Here is an 18380-nt window from a genome sequence, read left to right on the forward strand (position 1 = left end):
TTCATTTTTTTTCTTCTACTATTATCTTTTGTTTTTCATTTATACTACTACCAGTCCTTGCTACGCTGCAATCTGGGTCGTCAAAGAATGGCTGCATGCCTAAAATCTTAATTAAAATTCTCGATTGCAACCAATACACACGTTCTTCTCGTTTTTCTGCTCATTAAAATGTACAGAAATATTAATTCAAAAAAAAAAAAAAAACAGTCGACAAATATTTTGTATGTTTGACCTCAATTAGGCTAAATAACAACTCTTGCAGTCAAAACCACACAATCATTTTGCTGTACAGTTTGAGCACCAAAGTTTGTACATGGATGCACCAAAAAAATATATGTACCTTCAATTCAATTCAATGTAACAACAACTGCAGCTTATCTTGTCGCTACATTAATTTGTGGTCGATGCTTGAATCAGAGTCACATCATGCTTTGCCATGCTTGATGCCCTTGATGTCATAATTGTTACTTAATTTATGTTGCTTGAGTTGCTTCTCATGCATGGGTGCTGCTTAGAGAAGCGATGACAGTGAGTAATCGAAGTGGCCTCTCTATGCTGATTTTCTTCCCCCCTTTTTGGGGAGAAGCCCTCTAGACTCTAGTCTCTTTGCTGATTCTAAGCAAGTTTAGCATTAGAAAACACTTGGCCAGATGAAGTCCTTGGGCTCATGTGCTGAATATGAATCACATAAGCTCGTCAATTGTATCCCCTACACGTCTATTACTAAATTCCTCCTGCCTCCAAACCAACAATCTGTTTGTCCCTCTAAAATTGTAGATTATCCAGCTAAAAATCGTTATATTTAATTAATGATTTGACTTGGACAGACGATTGTTGATGAAAATTAATCATTGAAGCATATTGTGATTGTCAATTGTTATCTTGGAAAAAAAAAAAGGACAAAATCTGCTCCACATTATTTTTGTCTAAAATTGGATAGAGACGATGCTATTGTACGTTTGTCATTTCTTTTTCTTTTTTTTTTTCTAACAAAAATTGATGGTGGGTAGTCATAAATTTAAACTAAGATGGCATATCATATAGAGGTGGGTTTCGAGTTCAATTTTACTTGGGTTGGATGCCGAGCACCAGTAAGTGCAAAGGACTGCCAGCCGACAAAATCAAATAGTACCAGAGAATAGAATTCCAGTGTTGGGTTTTTCTTCAGAATAATCTCCAGATAAATAATAATAAACAATCGTTGTCCCTCTTTGAAACTCACGTCCATCCCTTTTACCTTAAATTTCGATAATTTTTTTTCATCATTTTTGGTGAGACAATTTTATTTGTTTCGGAGGTTCCTCTGCTTTCTCCATCTTGCAATAGATGGTGGCCGGCAAAAATGAGATGCAGCATTCCATGCCAGCTTCAGTGCTTCACCATTTAATTTAAATTTTAAAATATAAAAAAAAAAGTTTTCAGGTGTGTGCTTATTTATATATTTATTGAATTCTTGTCGCCTACGTCTTACCATCCATGGGTTATGTTACTTTTAGATGCTGAAGCAACAAAAATTGTACAATTGAGATGAGATGTGAGATGTGAGACGTGACTTCTCTCACGCATGATGAAACATGATAAGCTAATTAAATAGAAGATCAATAGTCCAGTAAATTACAGCATTTGATGCACTCCTGCTGCCCTAATTAACCCTAAATAAAAGAGTTTTGACCATTAGGCAGGAACAACTACAAGTCAACGAATTTTGATTTGTATGTTTGGTTGGTAGGATCTGTCGTTCCCATTACACTTGTCCTGCCTACCATCACTGTGCCCGCAGGACAGGCACAGCACTGAACTTTGGAGTCCATTGGTAAAATATTAAAAGTTATAGGGATTTACAATTTCCAAATTCCATTTTCAGAAAAAGAAAAACAACTAATAATTGCCAAAATCTTTCTACTTTTAAAACAGTCACTCATCTCTCATTCTCTCCTTTTTCTCTCTTAACAAACTTTGCTTTCTTTTTCAATAAACTCTTTAAGAATGGATAAGCGTCGCAGGAAGCAAGCCAAGACCACTACTACTACTTTTTACTCTGAAGGTAACTTCACTCCCTCGCTCTCTGATTAATTGATCAGTTTATTCATTTGATTGTGAAACAAATTACTTTATTTCTGGGTTCTTTCTTTATTTGCTGCCTAAAATTGAATGTTCTATTCAGAGGTGAGCAGTATTGAATGGGAATTCATTAACATGTCGGAGCAGGAAGAGGATCTCATTTACAGAATGTATAAACTCGTTGGAGACAGGTGAAATGGGTGGTTTTCTTTACTTCATAACAATCAAGTAAAAAATGAAAGTACAGATTTTTATTTTTTTTTCATTTTTGGGTTCACAAATTAGTGACAATTAAAGTAATGGCTATTTGTTTCAAGGAATTCCTTATTCTTTATTTTTTTATGATTACTATTTTAGCCTAATTTTAATTCAATTGCCTTTCATGGCTTTAAAGATCAATAATCAATTATTATTATTATTATGACTTGATGACCGTATATATATAACCAGAGGACAGCCGGAAGCTGTATATATTGGCATAACTGTTACTTACTGATTTGTTGATCAGAATCTTGTTGCTTAATTAATTACTTAATTAATTGGGTGACAATAGAAGGTGATTCCGTTCAGGTGGGCTCTGATTGCCGGGCGGATTCCGGGTCGAAAAGCAGAGGAAATAGAGAGGTTTTGGATAATGAGACATGGACAAGCGTTCGCAGACAGACGAAGAGAGCTTCGGATTTATAATTCCAAGTCCTAATCCAATCCTCTTCTGGCTACTTATTTTTAATTCTGTTGATTGGGGGATTTATTTTAATATTTTCTCTCTAATCTTCATTAATTTGTAACTTGTACGACTTTAATTTTCTTGGCGGTGTTGAGATGAAAGTGGTTGCATCGCAAGATTGTCATTTCCCTTTGTACCTCTGGTTCTCTATCACTTACATGCAATAATGCGCCAGACGCGATGACGCTACTAAGTACTAACGATAATAAGGGCAAATGCATTCAAAATTCATTAACAAAAAAGAAAATAAGGAAAAAAAAATCTGCTTATGTATTGTACTTGCTGGTCATTTAGGCTTCTTAATTATTGAATAATATTGATCGGTCTCTATCTCCTCAGCTTCAATGTCAGATTCTCGGGACTTGGGTGGAAGAAATCCTCAAGATAATTTATTTTCATTAATCTTACTTATTCTAGACCCATTAAAATATGATATATTTGCTATTCAGGCATAAAGACTCTTTGCTCCGATACAGAACTTTTGATCAAGAGTGTCTACAGCTAGAATTTCAAACTGCGTTAAAATTGTGGCATTATATGAATTCAGATTTTGGGTGCCCTAAAAGAACTGTTGGAACTTTGATGCGTGGTGTTGGCACATGTGGATGTGGTTCACCGCAGAAGCTGACATGGTAGCTGCGAGAGAAACATATATGGGATAGGTTGAGATAAGTCTGCTTCTCTATTGAGGACCTGTCATTTGATAGGTATAATGGGTTTCGTGATAGGACTCACAAGTATTTTATTTTAAATGATATAATTCTGCATTATTTAATTTGTGAGCCTGCCTAGTGTTAAGGTGATGCACTTGATTCACTCTTTATGGTTAACAAATTTTCGAAACAAAACACAAAGAAGAATATGAATGATTTACTTACAAGCATTTCTCAGAATATCTTGAATAACATTAAAAATCTCTATTTTATTTTAGGCAAATGCTATTTATCCCTGGTCAACTCCTGAAACTAATTCAAGCAACGTCGTTTCATCTTCTTTTCTTTTCTTTTTTTTCATTCACCTAAAAACGATGTTGTTTTGTTTAGTTAACATCAGCCCCAATTGCTCTCTCTTCATCTCCGTTTCAGCGACAAAACCAATTTGGCTTAGACAAAACCGATTTCAAGAACATCAGCGACAAAAATTGATTTGGCAAAACCCTTAAGCTTTTATTTTCCTTCTAGGTGATTTGGATTTAGCTTAGATAAGGCAAAAAGGAAAGCTTGAACGAGGCAGCTACCAGGCGTGATGGCTGTCGGTGGTGGTGGTGCCGATGGCTGGGTATGTGTGATGGTGGCTGCCAGTTGTGGATCGCGAACGGCTGTGAAACGAAGGGGAAGAGAAAGCAGTTGCTTTACAGAGACATAGAAGGCAAATGGCTGTGAGACAAAGAGGAAGAGAAAGCAATTTGGGGCTGCCATTGTTGTTGCCTTAACTAAACCAAAACAGCGTTGTTTTAGGGGGAACGAAAAAAAAGAAGAAGATGAAACAGCATCGTTTGTATTAATTTCAGGATTTGAATCGGGGTAAATAGCAGCACTGTTTATTTTATATTCTGTTAATTGGAATACTTCGATAGTTTTATCGTTTCAAGATGTATATATACTTATTCAGAAAGAAATTAAATTGTTGTATGTTGATAATTGAAGTGCTTCAAATTGTCAGGTATTGACCGCTGTTGAATCATAATGGCTTTGGTTGTTCCCGCATACTTTCCTAGAAAATTTACACCCCTGGATGTGGACCAACCATTTGAGAAAATCAAAGCCCTGGCTCATTTGGCTATTCCACTTTTCAGTTTTTTTTCCTTTTTTTTTTTTTTGCCTTTTTTCCTTGTTGCTCAAAGGAAAATGGAAATAACTAATTAATAAAAGCATCGTGCCATCGTCTCTTTATATGATGTTATCTTGGATGTGAGTTGTAAGTCCCCAATTAATTAAACTGAAAATTACATTGATTCATGTCACATGTGCAAGCCGTCACTTTTAAGATGTGTTTGAAATTGAGGTGTTGTATCTTTTAAGTTACAGCTGTTGTGAAAAAAAACCTGTAACTATGAAATAAAAGTTAGTAATATATAGTAAATGTAAATTTGAAATAATAATTTTGATAAAATTATTAAACATATAATAATTTTTTTATTATATAAGTGAAAAATCATAATAACATAGCTTGCAAGCTACATCAACTAGTGTTTATCAAATATTTTAATACTGTAACTTTTAAAATCCAACTGCTCAACCTCAATTTCAAATGCACCATTAATATTGTACAAAAGCGAAAATTTATTGAGTGTTGCGAAAGTTGTCTGGATTGATTTGCTTCACCAGCAAATCAATTTATAAGGCACACCGATTTTGCATACCGCTTCAGTTGTTACTGTCGCAAAGTTGTTGAATTTTCATTGGTTGACATTGTCAATAAAATTTGTAATCATTACAATTCTAAGTCTAAGCTCACGGAAATTTTTTTTAAACTTTAATTATGTGCTTTTTTCTCTGGCCTTATATCATATTGCCCCTACCTTTCCAGCAGCATCCACAATGTTTATGTAAGTTATTAAATACTTCCTACCTTTACCATCAATATTATAAGATATCAACCGTCTGAAAATATATAATTAATGCTTGTCTGAATGTTTACAATGTTAGTGAACATTTGGAAATGACATGATGGTATTTAGAAACTCCCACCAAGGCACCAGTACGATTGATGAAGAAGAAGAAAAAAAAAAATTCCCCAAAACATCAAAACCTCCCTAGGCCATGCAAAGTGGGCAAAGTAAAAGCAGCTTAGGCCCGCATTGAAAGCCCATCCTTATCGATTATTTTATTTTTGTTGGAAGAATACACCATCTTTTATTCTTGAATCTTCTGGACAATGGCATGCATGCACTAGACTAGACTCACCTTAAGCTTCGCTAAATAAATAAATCAAGCTAGCGAGCAGATGGAGTTGTCTGCCCCTCCAAAGCATTCAGATATGTTTCCTGCTCAGGACCAAAATGTCCCCAACATCCCTATGCTCTGATCAACCGATGACCGAAGAGAATGACAATGAAATCTCATCTACCCAAGACAATACGAAGAATTATAGTGTATGTAAGTATCTCCTATCCTACAATTTTAAAGAGGGAAAAATGTGTAACTTGGCTCCAAAACTTTTTTTTTTTTTTAACTTAAGTATGAATAAACTCGAATATTACCAAAATTTGAATTGATTTAAATCAATATGTTTGAATGATATTGTTATATCCATATTTTTAATTAACCCAACCGTGACATAAATGAGTTGTCTCGAACCCGAGGACCTGCATCTAATAACATATCTTAATTTAAAAAGAATAAACCAATACAAGTCTAATTCTTTGTCAAACTCAAATCCTACGGAATAAAAGATAAGTTTTTCTAATTTAATTGTACTTTTTACTATTTCTCTTATAGCCACTACTCAAAAGTGTAAAAAGAGGAAATGTACATTAGATGAGAAAGTACAATATCCTCTAAGTTTTACTCCCAATCTCTTTTATCTTTCATATTATTTATTTGTTATATTGTGCCACTCTCTATCTCTGACTTAAACATAAGAAGGTTTGCACTAGTAATACCCTCGCGAACCCCTGATGGATTGACTTAAGCATTAGAGGGTCTACATTGATAACCCCCCTGGGACCCATGATGCCATGATGGGTTATTGTTTTATATAGGATTTTGATCACCAAACTCTTCACTCTCAACAATGGCAATCCCAAGAATACTAATCTTCCTCACAATCTATTCCTCAAGTAAAACAACTTTTTCTCAAGTCTTTCTATATGGTCAAATTTTTGGTTTTCTCTTCTGAATGTTTGATTATAAATGCTAAATTGTTTGTTTTTAGATCTAAAAACATCTTAAAACTAGTATTTTGACATATATACCATTTCAATTTATTTTTGTACAATTTTCTTTCTTCCAATTTATTATCTCATACGATTTACAATTAGTCTGAACTTTTGTCATAATAATTTTACATTTTATAAAGGTTGACACGAGTTAATTAAGATGATTGACATGAATTAATTAAGATTAACTAATTGAATAAATAAATTTTAGTAAATTTAAGAAAATATAAAATCAAGATAATGAAGAGAAATTTAGAAGGACTCGCCCAAACATTCAGGCATAATTGGAAAAAAAAAATTGAACGGCAGAATTGTTTACAATAAAGCACAAAAATCAAGAGAATAGATATTATTTTTTAAGAGAGTAATAATGATTATCATTAACATATTTAGTTTATTTTATTAAGATATAAATCAGTAAATTTAAATTTTCTATTGAGATTTAAATGTATTAAATTCATACGTAAGTTGTAAAAAAGAAACAACTTAAAATTTATAAATATCTTCAAATAGATTAAATTCAGACTTAGATATAAGTTGGGACTGTAAAAATTATTATATAATAAAACTTATTAGTTATCGTATATTATTTAACAAAGGTTATACTATAGATTTGTAATTAAAAACTCCGAATCAGAGGATATGGTTTGTGAAGCCATTAACCGATGGATTAATTCAAGGTACTACCGAAGTTGAAGAAGAAACATTGTGATTAATGTATGAACCAACCGAGGGGTTGCTCTGGATCATGTAACTGTCAGTCTTGGACCCACGCGGCCTCTCTTTCCTTTTCCGTTACGTCGTTGTTTGTGCACGCGGTGTTCGTTTAACAATTACTAGGTCAATGCATGTGCATTGTTCATGTAAATTAAGATTCCCGAGTAGTCTTTGACACTCTTTGTCTCTTTAATACTTTCTTAATATTTTAAATTTAGTAGAAAAAAATTAGTTTAATTATATATAAAGTGAAACAAGTTGATTTGATTGTTGGGTGATACATTTAAGACTTAATTTTAATAATTTATTAAATTAAAAGATGTTAGAAGAGAAAAAAAAAAAAACAGAGCAATGATCCTTATAACCTCAATCTTTTGAATACCAAACACATGCATGCTTTTTTTAAAATTCTATTATACATAAATTATTATTAATATTACATCAGATATTACAATTGATATTTACAATCAGATTATACAACTCGGACCCCTCATGGCGTGTACATTGATCTACTGAAACACGGTCCAGATTTTTTAAATCTTTTCTAATATTCGAAGGGTACCTACATCACTCATATTTCGTAAGGAATAAACTATTTCCACTAAATTATTTGATGATTGAGAGAGAACTGAAAGCAATTTAAAGGTAAGTGTAAGGGTTCTCCCACTGAACCAAATGTCAATTGGTACATGCATGCTTATTTAAAGATAAATAATTGAAATATTAATGAAATATATTTTTAACTTTATAATAAAAGAAAATCAAAACTCTCAATCCTTTTTTTCTAGAAAGCAATTTAGAAATGGTTTAATCTCTTACAAAGAAATCTTTTCTAATTCGTTGTCATATAAAAGTCTCTTGCTCCATTTAACTTAAAAGTGCGAATGCAAAGTCTAAGATTTTATGCTTTCCGCTTTTCTGGATTGTGATTTGATCAAATATTTTCCTTGAATCTTCCGCTTACAATGATTGATTGATGCGTAGCGCATCATCATCACCACAATATATGAGATAATTTGACTTACCATTGATCTGTTCTTCATTGAAATCAAAATCAAATAGTTTGAATCCATATCCATCCTCATTGTCTCTCTCGATCGTGTAGACCCCAAAGGCCACAATGCCGTGACCAAGTGGAAACGTTGCGTTGCATTCAGACGACGTGGCTGTTGATTTTGCCTCTTTCTCACTGAACATCTATCACCGAGAAAGCACGACCTTTGACTTGCCAACGCAAATAAAAATGGGCCAGGGCCCACACGTTTTCCCGACTGACTGGGACCCCCCCTTCTCCATTTGCTTTTTGTAATCGTTGGGTGTGTTACCAAATTTCTTGATCATAACTTGGTAATTTCCTCGAAGTAGAAAGCTCTTCTCCCCGGTTTTGATTTCGGATTTTGATAACGACAGCAAATAATGTATTTTTTGAAAGTGAGAGCGGTGCTATCATGACATTTGAATTGAATTTTGTTTTTTTGACATCCGATCATAAACTGTTATGCCGTTTTCCGTGCAGGGGAAAACTGCATGCCTCAAATTGTTCCCTGAAAAGCAGGCTGTGTGTTCAAATTAATGATCATTATTTTCTTTTCTTTTCTTTTTAAGAAAAAATTAACACACAAAATTCAGACAATATATTAATTGTTATACGACTAAAGTGGTGATCAAGATGAACACACAAAAATCTTGCACATTAAGTTTCTATCAGATATTTGCCATTAGTGAGATCAAGTCTCATGTGAGCAAATGGATGCGGGGTTGGTTTTCCCTTAATTTTACAGCAAAAACGATAAATAAAAGTTTTTTTTTTTAAAAAAAAGGGCCTCGGCTAATATAATAATACTAGATTAACTGTAGTTGATTAAACAAATGCATTTCTACTCCACTTCTCCATGTTCTACAACTAAAATCTTCATTATTAATTGCATCCAACGCAACAATGTTTTTTATTTTTGTTTTTGTTTTTAATTAACACAAAACTATTGACTGTCTTCCTATATTTTTATGAAATGTGACTCCTTTCCACGAGGATCATTGCTGTCTCTTATGTGTGATAATGTCAATTTATTTGTTCTTCGGCAAAGAAAAACATAAATAAAGTACTCCAGAAAAATGATCAATAATTAGAGCTAATTCAACTTATCTTGAAGTTATCTGTAAAAATAATAGAAATAACTATTAAAATGAAAATTAGAAAAGATTGCATGAAACCGTGTTTTAGGCATGGGTGGTCAGCAAAGCATTTTAAACCCAAAGGCTATATTTAGCACGCATGATTGGATTGAACTAACTATTAGGATTGAAATAAATTAGAATAGATTATATTAAAATGGTTTATACATAGTGTTGACTTATATTTGGTACGGTATCGGATTGGATTATGTTAAATTACATTTATATGAAATTAAATAGTATTTACATTAATATTTGAATTTAAATATATTTATAGATATTTAAATTATAGGTTATTTCAAATGAAATATATCATTTCATTAAATAAAATAAATAAAAATTTTCAAATAATAAATTAGTTAATAATTTTTAAGTAAATCATGAAAAATAAATAAATAACTTAATTAAAGCAATAAATAAATAATTTTTAAGTTATAAAAAAAATAGTGTAATAAATTATGGAAGATATTATAAATGGACAAATATTATTCTTGACATTACCTAGTCCTAACTAAAGCCACATGAAAATTAGGATTAGCAATCCCCTGAATTTAGGATTAAAATTTGAATTTAGTCCATTAATCGAATTCGAGTGAGCATGCCAAACATGGTATTAATATTTTGTCCCAATAATTAGTCCAATCCTTTACTTAATCTTAACTCCCAAAGATAGCCAAAAATAATTATATTCTTTGGCTTATATTCTATCAACGAACCATTTTAAACCAAAATCAATAGCTTGAACCCAAAAGGAATTATATTCTATCAGCAAACCATTTTAAACCCAAAACTAAAATTATGTTCTCATGAGATGCTAGCAACAGTGAACAGTGTTTCATTAGCACTAGCGAAAAAAAAAGGGGGGCCTTAATCCCATTTGATTAATTTTTTTCCCATTTGATTAAAAAATGAAAAAGTTTATTTATCAAAATTTGTCTGTCAGTGGGCTAATTAAGCTGACGTGGCCGGTTCAACTGTTCAAGGGTCAAGGTGGATAAAAATTGTAGATCATTTATAAACAACCACCACCCCAAAAGGACAAGACGATGTCGATAAAAATTAAGGCATATATTCTCTAATCATGTGTACAAAATAAAAGATTAATTAGTTGAACTAATTTTTGTAATTACATGAGATTAATGTTCAAATTATGATTCATATTGTATGAGATTATAATTGATATTAACAATCAAATAATTATTGGAACTAGTTTACAATATATAACACTGTCTAGATTTTACTCTTTTTAATATTCAATGAGTGTTTATTCTACTCATATTTTAAAATGAAGAAAATTATCTTTACTTAATTATATATCATAATTAAGAAAGAAAATAATTATGTGCATGTGTCGCGGGAAGGCAAGGTTCTTACCACTGGAGCAAAGGCTAAGCGATTTTTTTTAATTTAACTCATTTGTAGAATATAATATTAATATAAAAATGAGTTAGTGTTACACGTGTGAAAAAATATTGGTGCATCGCGAGTCACATGGAGCGATCTATCAACATCGACGCAAGCAAGGGCCTGCACTCGACGCCATCAGCCTTCGTCATCCTAATCTTGATCCACGGCGAAACAAAACCAAGGGAAGCGAGCGAGAGACAACGCGGAACAAGCTTTGAAGATTCTTATTTCTTGGTTCCAACTTCCACGTCACTCACTTTCTTTTCGCTAAATAATTTTATATTTTCTTTTCTTTTCACTTTTCTTCGTTGTTATGTTCTTCAACTTCGATCAGTGATTCATACACTAAACTAAAGAATAAAAAGGGGAGAGAGAAGGGGTTGAATCGGTCACCATTAGACATTTGGACCTTCTCTCGCTCACTACTGTTCAGTTTTATTAAATACTTAAAGGTGCATCTCTCTCTCTCTCTCCATAGACATGTATAAAACAACCCCACTCCCATGACCGGAAAGAACGTAGTTCATTTCAGGAAATCAAAAAACACGACTCAGTCAAAAGTTGATCTCTCTTCCTTCTTATTTCTGTCCAATATCCTCTACTCTTTCGCCTCAGCTTCAACTCTTGTTCACTACGAAAGCACTTTTCTTCTTTTCTTAATCTTCTTCCTTCAAGTAATCAATTCGCATGATCTTGATTACTAGAGCACTTGTGTAACCGAATAAAACAAAATTCAAGATTTAGAGTGGTTTTGGTCACATCCTAGCTCACATTTTGGTTCCTTTGCTCGTATGAATTGGACTTGCTAGTGATCTCTCTGCTCAGACTCGTACGGATTCCGGTACTTAGTGTTTCGTCAATTGGTTGCTAGGGAATTGTTCAGATATGAAAAGGTCGACGATGGATAGGGATCAAAATATTCTTATTACTGAGCTAGCACAAGGGAAAGAGCTAGCTAAGCGGCTTAGGAATCATCTGAATCCATCTTCCTCTCCAGAAACTCGCGAATTCTTAGTACAAGAGATTCTTTCTTCTTATGAGAAAGCACTTTCAATGCTAAATTATAGTCATTCTCTCCAGTCCAATAAGCTCGACATCACCATGGTTGAATCACCACGTTCTTTTCCCAACACTGCTACTAGCCCAAGAAGCGATGCTTCTGATCAAGACTATTGTAAAGATGTCGTATCCAAGAAGAGGTAATAATTAAATTTTCCTGCAAATTACTTTAATCTTTCTAACCTTATTATCTTTATGTGCACATAATTAAGTAATTAAAATACTTGCATTTAATTCCATCTAATTGGCTTGTTTGGTTCTTGTGTATTAATTAATTGTAGAAAGACAATGCCTCAATGGACTGAACAAGTAAAGGTTACCTCGGGGACAGCATTGGAAGGGACTCTTGATGATGGTTATTGCTGGAGAAAATATGGCCAGAAAGATATTCTTGGTCGTAATTTTCCAAGGTAACTTCACCTCACCACTTTTATTACCATTTCTTTAACTATAATAATTTAAATCCTCTTGCTGGCTTTTGTCTGTAATCTGGCATGATTGAAATGAATACATTATATGTACCTACGTGAGCTTATGATAGAAATTAAGCTCCACCTTTAAATCACTCAAAATCTTTCTTTCTTATCTAAAAAGCAAAAAGGCCTTTTTGCTTGTGCCACTGCCACACAACACCTATCTATTTGTTTATCTGAGATGACATATCATATCATCCGGAGAAGTGAAGAAGCTTACAAATCGAAAGAGGACGAAACCCCTTTGCTTTTCAGTTTTCACCTTCCCTTTTCTTTACAAATAAAATAAAATTAATTACAGCGCGAGAGCTATTTTACATGTATATATTAATTATTATTATTGGGTAGAGTGGATATTTACAGAGTAAATAATTATATCCATTCAAATTAGAAAAGGTAAAATTTGAAGTTGTGTCACAGTGGTATTGATCTAGGTTAGTCTCAGTAAATTTTTAATTATAATATATAGTTTCTAAAAAGAAATACGTATATTTATTCACACGGTACTTGAACTTATCCAAAGCACCTAATTACAGCTTCGTTTCTATCAAGTTCTGACAAAGCATTCAAGTTAGGTTTTGGTTTTATGGCTGCTATCTTTAATGGGGTTCATGCATCTGTCGATTTTGATCAACATGCTCGGCAATTCATATCGTCCTTTTGTTCCTTTTCTATGTAGGCCATTCCTTTCATTTCATACCCCTTTATGTGGACAACTCTTAGCTACTGGTCTAACACCAAGTATCAAATCTTGGGCCTGTGCCCTGGGGTCCCCCAAACTAGTTCTTAAATTTTATGTTAAGGGCACTCAACTGGCTTAGATTCAATTATTATTTTCCGCGTTTCTGATGCTGCAACAATTTTACCTTTCTGTGGACTTTTGTGTTCTGTTTCTCGCACAAATTCTCCTCGTGTTTCTATGGATAATCTCTATTTAACTTTCAAAACTTTATTGGTTATATATGTTGACACTTTCTCTAAAAACAAAATCCCGAAATCTGCAGAGGGTATTACAGGTGCACGCATCGTCATGCCCGAGGTTGTTTAGCAACTAAACAAGTTCAAAGATCCGACGATGACCCTTCAATGTTTGAAGTGACATATCGAGGGAGACATAAGTGTAGCCAAAACTCTCATTTAGCATTGGCTTCGACTTCATCAACAAAGCAAGTGTCCATTGATCAGAAGAATCCTTGTTGCAATCAACAAAAAGAGAGTGAAGAAAAGCCGAAAGAAGCAAATGGGGTAATGCTCAACTTTGGAGCAGAGCTTAGAGTTAAGAGTGAGGACTTGGACGCCGCAGAGAGCATCTTTTCTCCATTTTCTTTTCCACATGAATCAATTGGACAAGAAAATATTAATGTTGAAGACAACTTGTTTTTGGATGGTATGATAGACAACAATTTCATGGGTGGTTTTTCGCCAACGTTTATTTCACCGGCAACATCAGAATCCAACTACTTCTCAATGTCACCGTGCCGCATGACCAACTTTGGACTTGGCTACGATGTGCAAACTCCGGAGTCTGATCTCAAAGCTGAGATAATTTCAACTCCAACTTCAGTCATCAACTCACCATTTGGGGACTTTGATTTCTCGCTTACAAAGGAAGATTTGGACCCAAATTTTCAGTTTGACGACTTGGATTGCTTCTAGGTTATTAAATAAATATGGGATAGATGTTGCACTTGGAGACCCTAGCCAGCGTATACTCAAATTAATTGTACAATAAGATAAGAAAGTCTCCATTTATATGGAGCTGGCCAAGAGAGTTTTCTTGATTTGGCAGTTGATTTTGGAAATTATATAAATTGTAACTTTTTTTTCTTTTTTCTTCTCTTCTCTTCTCTTCTCTCCATTGTTGTTTGAATCTAGGCAATAAATTATTTGTCTCGTGTAAAATTTTCTGACTAATAAGCTACATCACTGCTACATATTTCTTACGCTTGAAAAGGAAAAATGATTTTAAGATTTAAAATGATCCAATTACAAAGTTCATATATTCACACACAATACAAATCTACGGTATTGTTTGCAGCTGAAATATTGAAACCCACAAATAGCAGCAATGATTCATTTGTTTAATTCAGTTCAAAACCGCACCAAACCGGAAAGCCAAACAATTTGGAGAGAAAAATTAAAATTAAAAGTAGATTTTATCTTAATTAATACAAGTGATAATGCAGATATTTTGGATGTGAATGTGGATGTGTGCAAATAACTTGGTGTGGAGTTCTAATATTATCTAAAAATGTGTTGAAGAATTAAGAAGTGGTGAATGTTGATGCCAAATTGGCAATGGAACTCCTTTCATATGTGTTTTTTTTTTATATTATTTCTTTCTTTTTTTATTTATTACTGTAAATTTGTAATTCACACCGGATTTCTAGACTATGTAAATTATTTTGTGTTGGACTTTATTATACTGATTTATTAGACTTTATTATATTGTTAATTCACACAGGAACTCCTTTCATATGTGTTGGACTTTTTTTTTGTTAAGAAATTATGTACAAATTAAGAAAAATGCTAGAGATGAAACTTTCTATAATCAAACCAAGTTAAGACATGTCATACTTGTCTAATTAGTATCTTTGCTTGAAATTTGGGCGAATCCTAATATTTAGCAGCAAATAAAAGAAACATTAATTAGCTATAAATTATTTAAAAATTTTATAATTTTTTTAAAGTAAGAGCACATAAATTTTGAAAATAAAAATTAAAAAATAAACATACACCCTCATTCTCTCGCTTGTCCTCTCCCAAGCCTCATCAGCTATCATCAAGCTTCACTCTTCTTTCAGGTTAACCTTAGCTCGAAAGATTGAGCCTTTCAATTTTCAGGTAAGTTGTCTCATCGGCTTTATTTGTACCGTGGCCGTAAAACTAAAACTGAATCGTTTGAATCTTTCATTTTTAGAACCCATCCTTTTCTATTTCTACTACTACAAGGAGTTCCTTGACTTTCTATTATTTATCTTTCTTACATTAGTTTAGGATTCTCTATTCTACTTCTCTATAATTTAGGATTTTCTTTCCCTTTTCAAATACAGTTTAAGACTAGTATAAATTCTCATTCCGTTAAGACTAGCTATCAATAAAAATTTCAGCCTTTGGCAAAATTGAAGGCCGATCCCCTCGAAGTGATCAATTTAGTTTCTAATTACATATCAATTTTCAGTTAAATCCCTAAGGTCATAACAGTGCGGTGCTATTTAATCTTTATATTTTAAAAAGTATTTCAAGATACTCATATTATTAAGTATGTTATAGTTTTATCCTTACTTTTTTTTTTTTACAATAATACCCATACAATGATATCTTTTACATTAACTTTTTTATCTATAAAAAATTAATTAGTAAATTAACAATAATTACTTATTTACTTATTAGCAAATTGAGAAATAAATATCAGTATAATACAACTGATATTTTTCATATCTTTTCAACAATCTTACTAATTATTAGTTATAAATAAATTAATACTAGCCAATTTAAAGTAATGTTTAATACCCTTGTAGTAATTTTTCCATTAATTTTTATAAAAAAATTAATTCTCTTTAGGCTAATTTAATAAATTCATTTTTTTATTATTATCTGCAAGAATATTGTTGTAAGAGTATTATTATTATAAAAGTTTAAAAAAAAAGGTAAGAGTAGGACCAACAAGTATCTTGAAATATAAAACACATGGATTAAACAAATATTTAACTAAAATATATTAACTAAACAAACGTTTGCCCAAATATATTAGCAAATTTCAGCAAACAACTATTGCATTGCAACGTCAAAGTTGCTTTGAACGATTGGTCAGATCAACAACTAAGAGCATCACCAAAATGCTCTTCAAATAAGATTTTATTATTTATTTGAAGAGCCGCATCAATATTTAAAGCTCTAAAAGACACTCTAATTAAGATTCTTTAAATAAAAATTGATTATCTCTTTTCAAATTTGGAGAGATAATTTTCTCTCTTCAATTTATATTTTATTATTTTTTATTGAAGAAAAAGAGAGAAGTGTTTTAGGTAGCGTTTACTTTTTGGATTAGAGTGGGAATCCTATGATTGAGAGTGTGGAGTCGGAGTGAGAGTAGGTTGTTTACTTACACTGGAATGGAAGTATGGAATGAAGATTAGAATCCAATTTATGTGTTTACTTTGTCTTGGATTGGGAGTAAATAGTTTCAAATTACAATTTTATCTTTATGTAAAAAATTATGGTTTTTAATTACAAAGTTAATAAAAAATATATTTAATGAATAAACATTTATTTTATTCTATTTGTAAATTTATAATAATTATTAATATTCTTAATTATGAACATCACAATTTTTTTATAATTTTAATTATATAAATTAAAAATTGTTGATAAGGGCAATATAAATGAAATATTTTTACTATTAACATAGTATAAAATTAATATTTTCTTAGAATATACTATTTATTAGTATTAATTATTAATATTAAATAAATATAATACTATTATTTTTAAATAAATATAATAATATTATATTTTCAAATAAAGATTGCATATAGTAATATTATTAATTCTCTATTAATATAATAATATTATTTTTAAGTAAATTAAACTTAGAATCAAACCCAATTATTATTTAGTTAAATATAATAATATTATTTAAATATTTATTAAATATAGTTATAGTAAATTTAATAAAAGAAGGGTAAATATAAAATGAAACGTTATTTTATTTTATATAATTATATTAAATTTATTAATATAATATTATTTAGTACAAAATTAATATTTTCTTAGAATAAACTGTTTATTATTATTAATTATTAATATTAAATAAATATAGTACTATTATTTTTAAAATAAATATAATAATATTATATTATTAAATAAAGATAGAATATATTTATTAATTCTCTATTAATATAATATTATTATTTTTAAGTAATTTTAACTTATAATCAATGTAAATTATTATTTAGTTAAATATAATAATATTATTTAAATAAATATATTTATAAATTATTTTATTTTATTAAATTAAATTAAAAACAAATGGTAGAAAAGGGAGAGGTGGGAGTGGATTTCCACTCCCTACTCCAAAAATGGATGGATCCCATGGAGTGGGATTTCCAATTCCTCTCTATTTTGTTGAAGTAAACACTGGAGTGGGAGAAATCCACACTTCTCACTCCCACTCCAGAAAGTAAACATTGCCTTAATTGTTATTGACTTTTATTTTAAAAAAACTAATTATATGATTAAAATAATATTAACTTATTTTTATTTGAAGAGTTTTTTGGAGAATATCATATTTTTTTACCTTTTTTTATTTGTCATATAGGTAAGTAAATAGGTATTTAAATAGTAAAATTTATAAAGTCTAATAGGAACCTTTATATGAAGGATTACAAACTGACATTCGGGCGCGAGATTGAAGCGTACAAGCCTCAAACCATGACAGTAGCTATTTCCTGTGCTAGGATGTTAGAAGACAAGATCAACTAGGAGACACCTCGTACAACTAGGGCTACAACTAAAGATCCCGACCCGCCAGAACAGTTGTTCGAAACAATTCAAAGCGACTTACAGACCAAGAACTCAAAGAGTGCACGGCAAAGGGTTTGTGTTGGTATTGTGATGAAAAGTGGAATTGCAAGCAAAAGCGACTTCTGATGATTGAACCTGTTAAAAATTATGACAACATCAGCAGTTCAAGTGAATTCACAGAAGTTGAGGAAACAAAAGAAACTAATTTTAACAGAGACCAGTTTTCCATTTCTTATTATGCTTTGTCAAGGAAGCTCATAATACATGGAAGGATGCAGCACACGTGTGAGATGAATACAGTCAGCTGAATCAATTGAAGATTGAAGTGCCAGCTCAGGTGAAGTTAGTTAGACACGTT

The 18380-nt window shown here is 31.6% G+C and overlaps 2 protein-coding genes across 2 annotated transcripts; both read left to right on the forward strand.

Annotated features, from left to right (window-relative positions):
- The first annotated feature begins 1874 nt into the window (after positions 1-1874).
- On the forward strand, positions 1875-2957 carry LOC18049824 (transcription factor CPC). Its single transcript, XM_006444812.2, has 3 exons — positions 1875-2044; positions 2165-2252; positions 2632-2957. Exons 1-3 carry the CDS (start codon positions 1987-1989, stop codon positions 2759-2761), a joined length of 276 nt encoding a protein of 91 aa, XP_006444875.1. The 5' UTR covers positions 1875-1986; the 3' UTR covers positions 2762-2957.
- An 8292-nt stretch (positions 2958-11249) lies between these two features.
- LOC18049825 (probable WRKY transcription factor 46) lies at positions 11250-14391 on the forward strand. The gene is made up of 3 exons (XM_006444813.2): positions 11250-12163; positions 12305-12433; positions 13501-14391. The coding sequence occupies exons 1-3, from the start codon at positions 11850-11852 to the stop codon at positions 14150-14152; spliced, it is 1095 nt and encodes a 364-aa protein (XP_006444876.1). The 5' UTR covers positions 11250-11849; the 3' UTR covers positions 14153-14391.
- The last annotated feature ends 3989 nt before the right edge of the window (positions 14392-18380 follow it).

Source organism: Citrus clementina, unplaced genomic scaffold, assembly GCF_000493195.1.
Source record: "Citrus clementina cultivar Clemenules unplaced genomic scaffold, Citrus_clementina_v1.0 scaffold_3, whole genome shotgun sequence".
Taxonomy (NCBI): domain Eukaryota; kingdom Viridiplantae; phylum Streptophyta; class Magnoliopsida; order Sapindales; family Rutaceae; genus Citrus; species Citrus x clementina.

Excerpts from the sequence above, each read along its gene's own strand:
- LOC18049824 (XM_006444812.2), top strand. The coding sequence starts at position 1,987 with ATGGATAAGCGTCGCAGGAAGCAAGCCAAGACCACTACTACTACTTTT. Across the intron at positions 2,045-2,164 it reads TACTACTTTTTACTCTGAAG|AGGTGAGCAGTATTGAATGG; the intron begins GTAACTTCACTC and ends TGTTCTATTCAG. Across the intron at positions 2,253-2,631 it reads TATAAACTCGTTGGAGACAG|GTGGGCTCTGATTGCCGGGC; the intron begins GTGAAATGGGTG and ends GATTCCGTTCAG.
- LOC18049825 (XM_006444813.2), top strand. The coding sequence starts at position 11,850 with ATGAAAAGGTCGACGATGGATAGGGATCAAAATATTCTTATTACTGAG. Across the intron at positions 12,164-12,304 it reads GATGTCGTATCCAAGAAGAG|AAAGACAATGCCTCAATGGA; the intron begins GTAATAATTAAA and ends AATTAATTGTAG. Across the intron at positions 12,434-13,500 it reads CTTGGTCGTAATTTTCCAAG|AGGGTATTACAGGTGCACGC; the intron begins GTAACTTCACCT and ends CGAAATCTGCAG.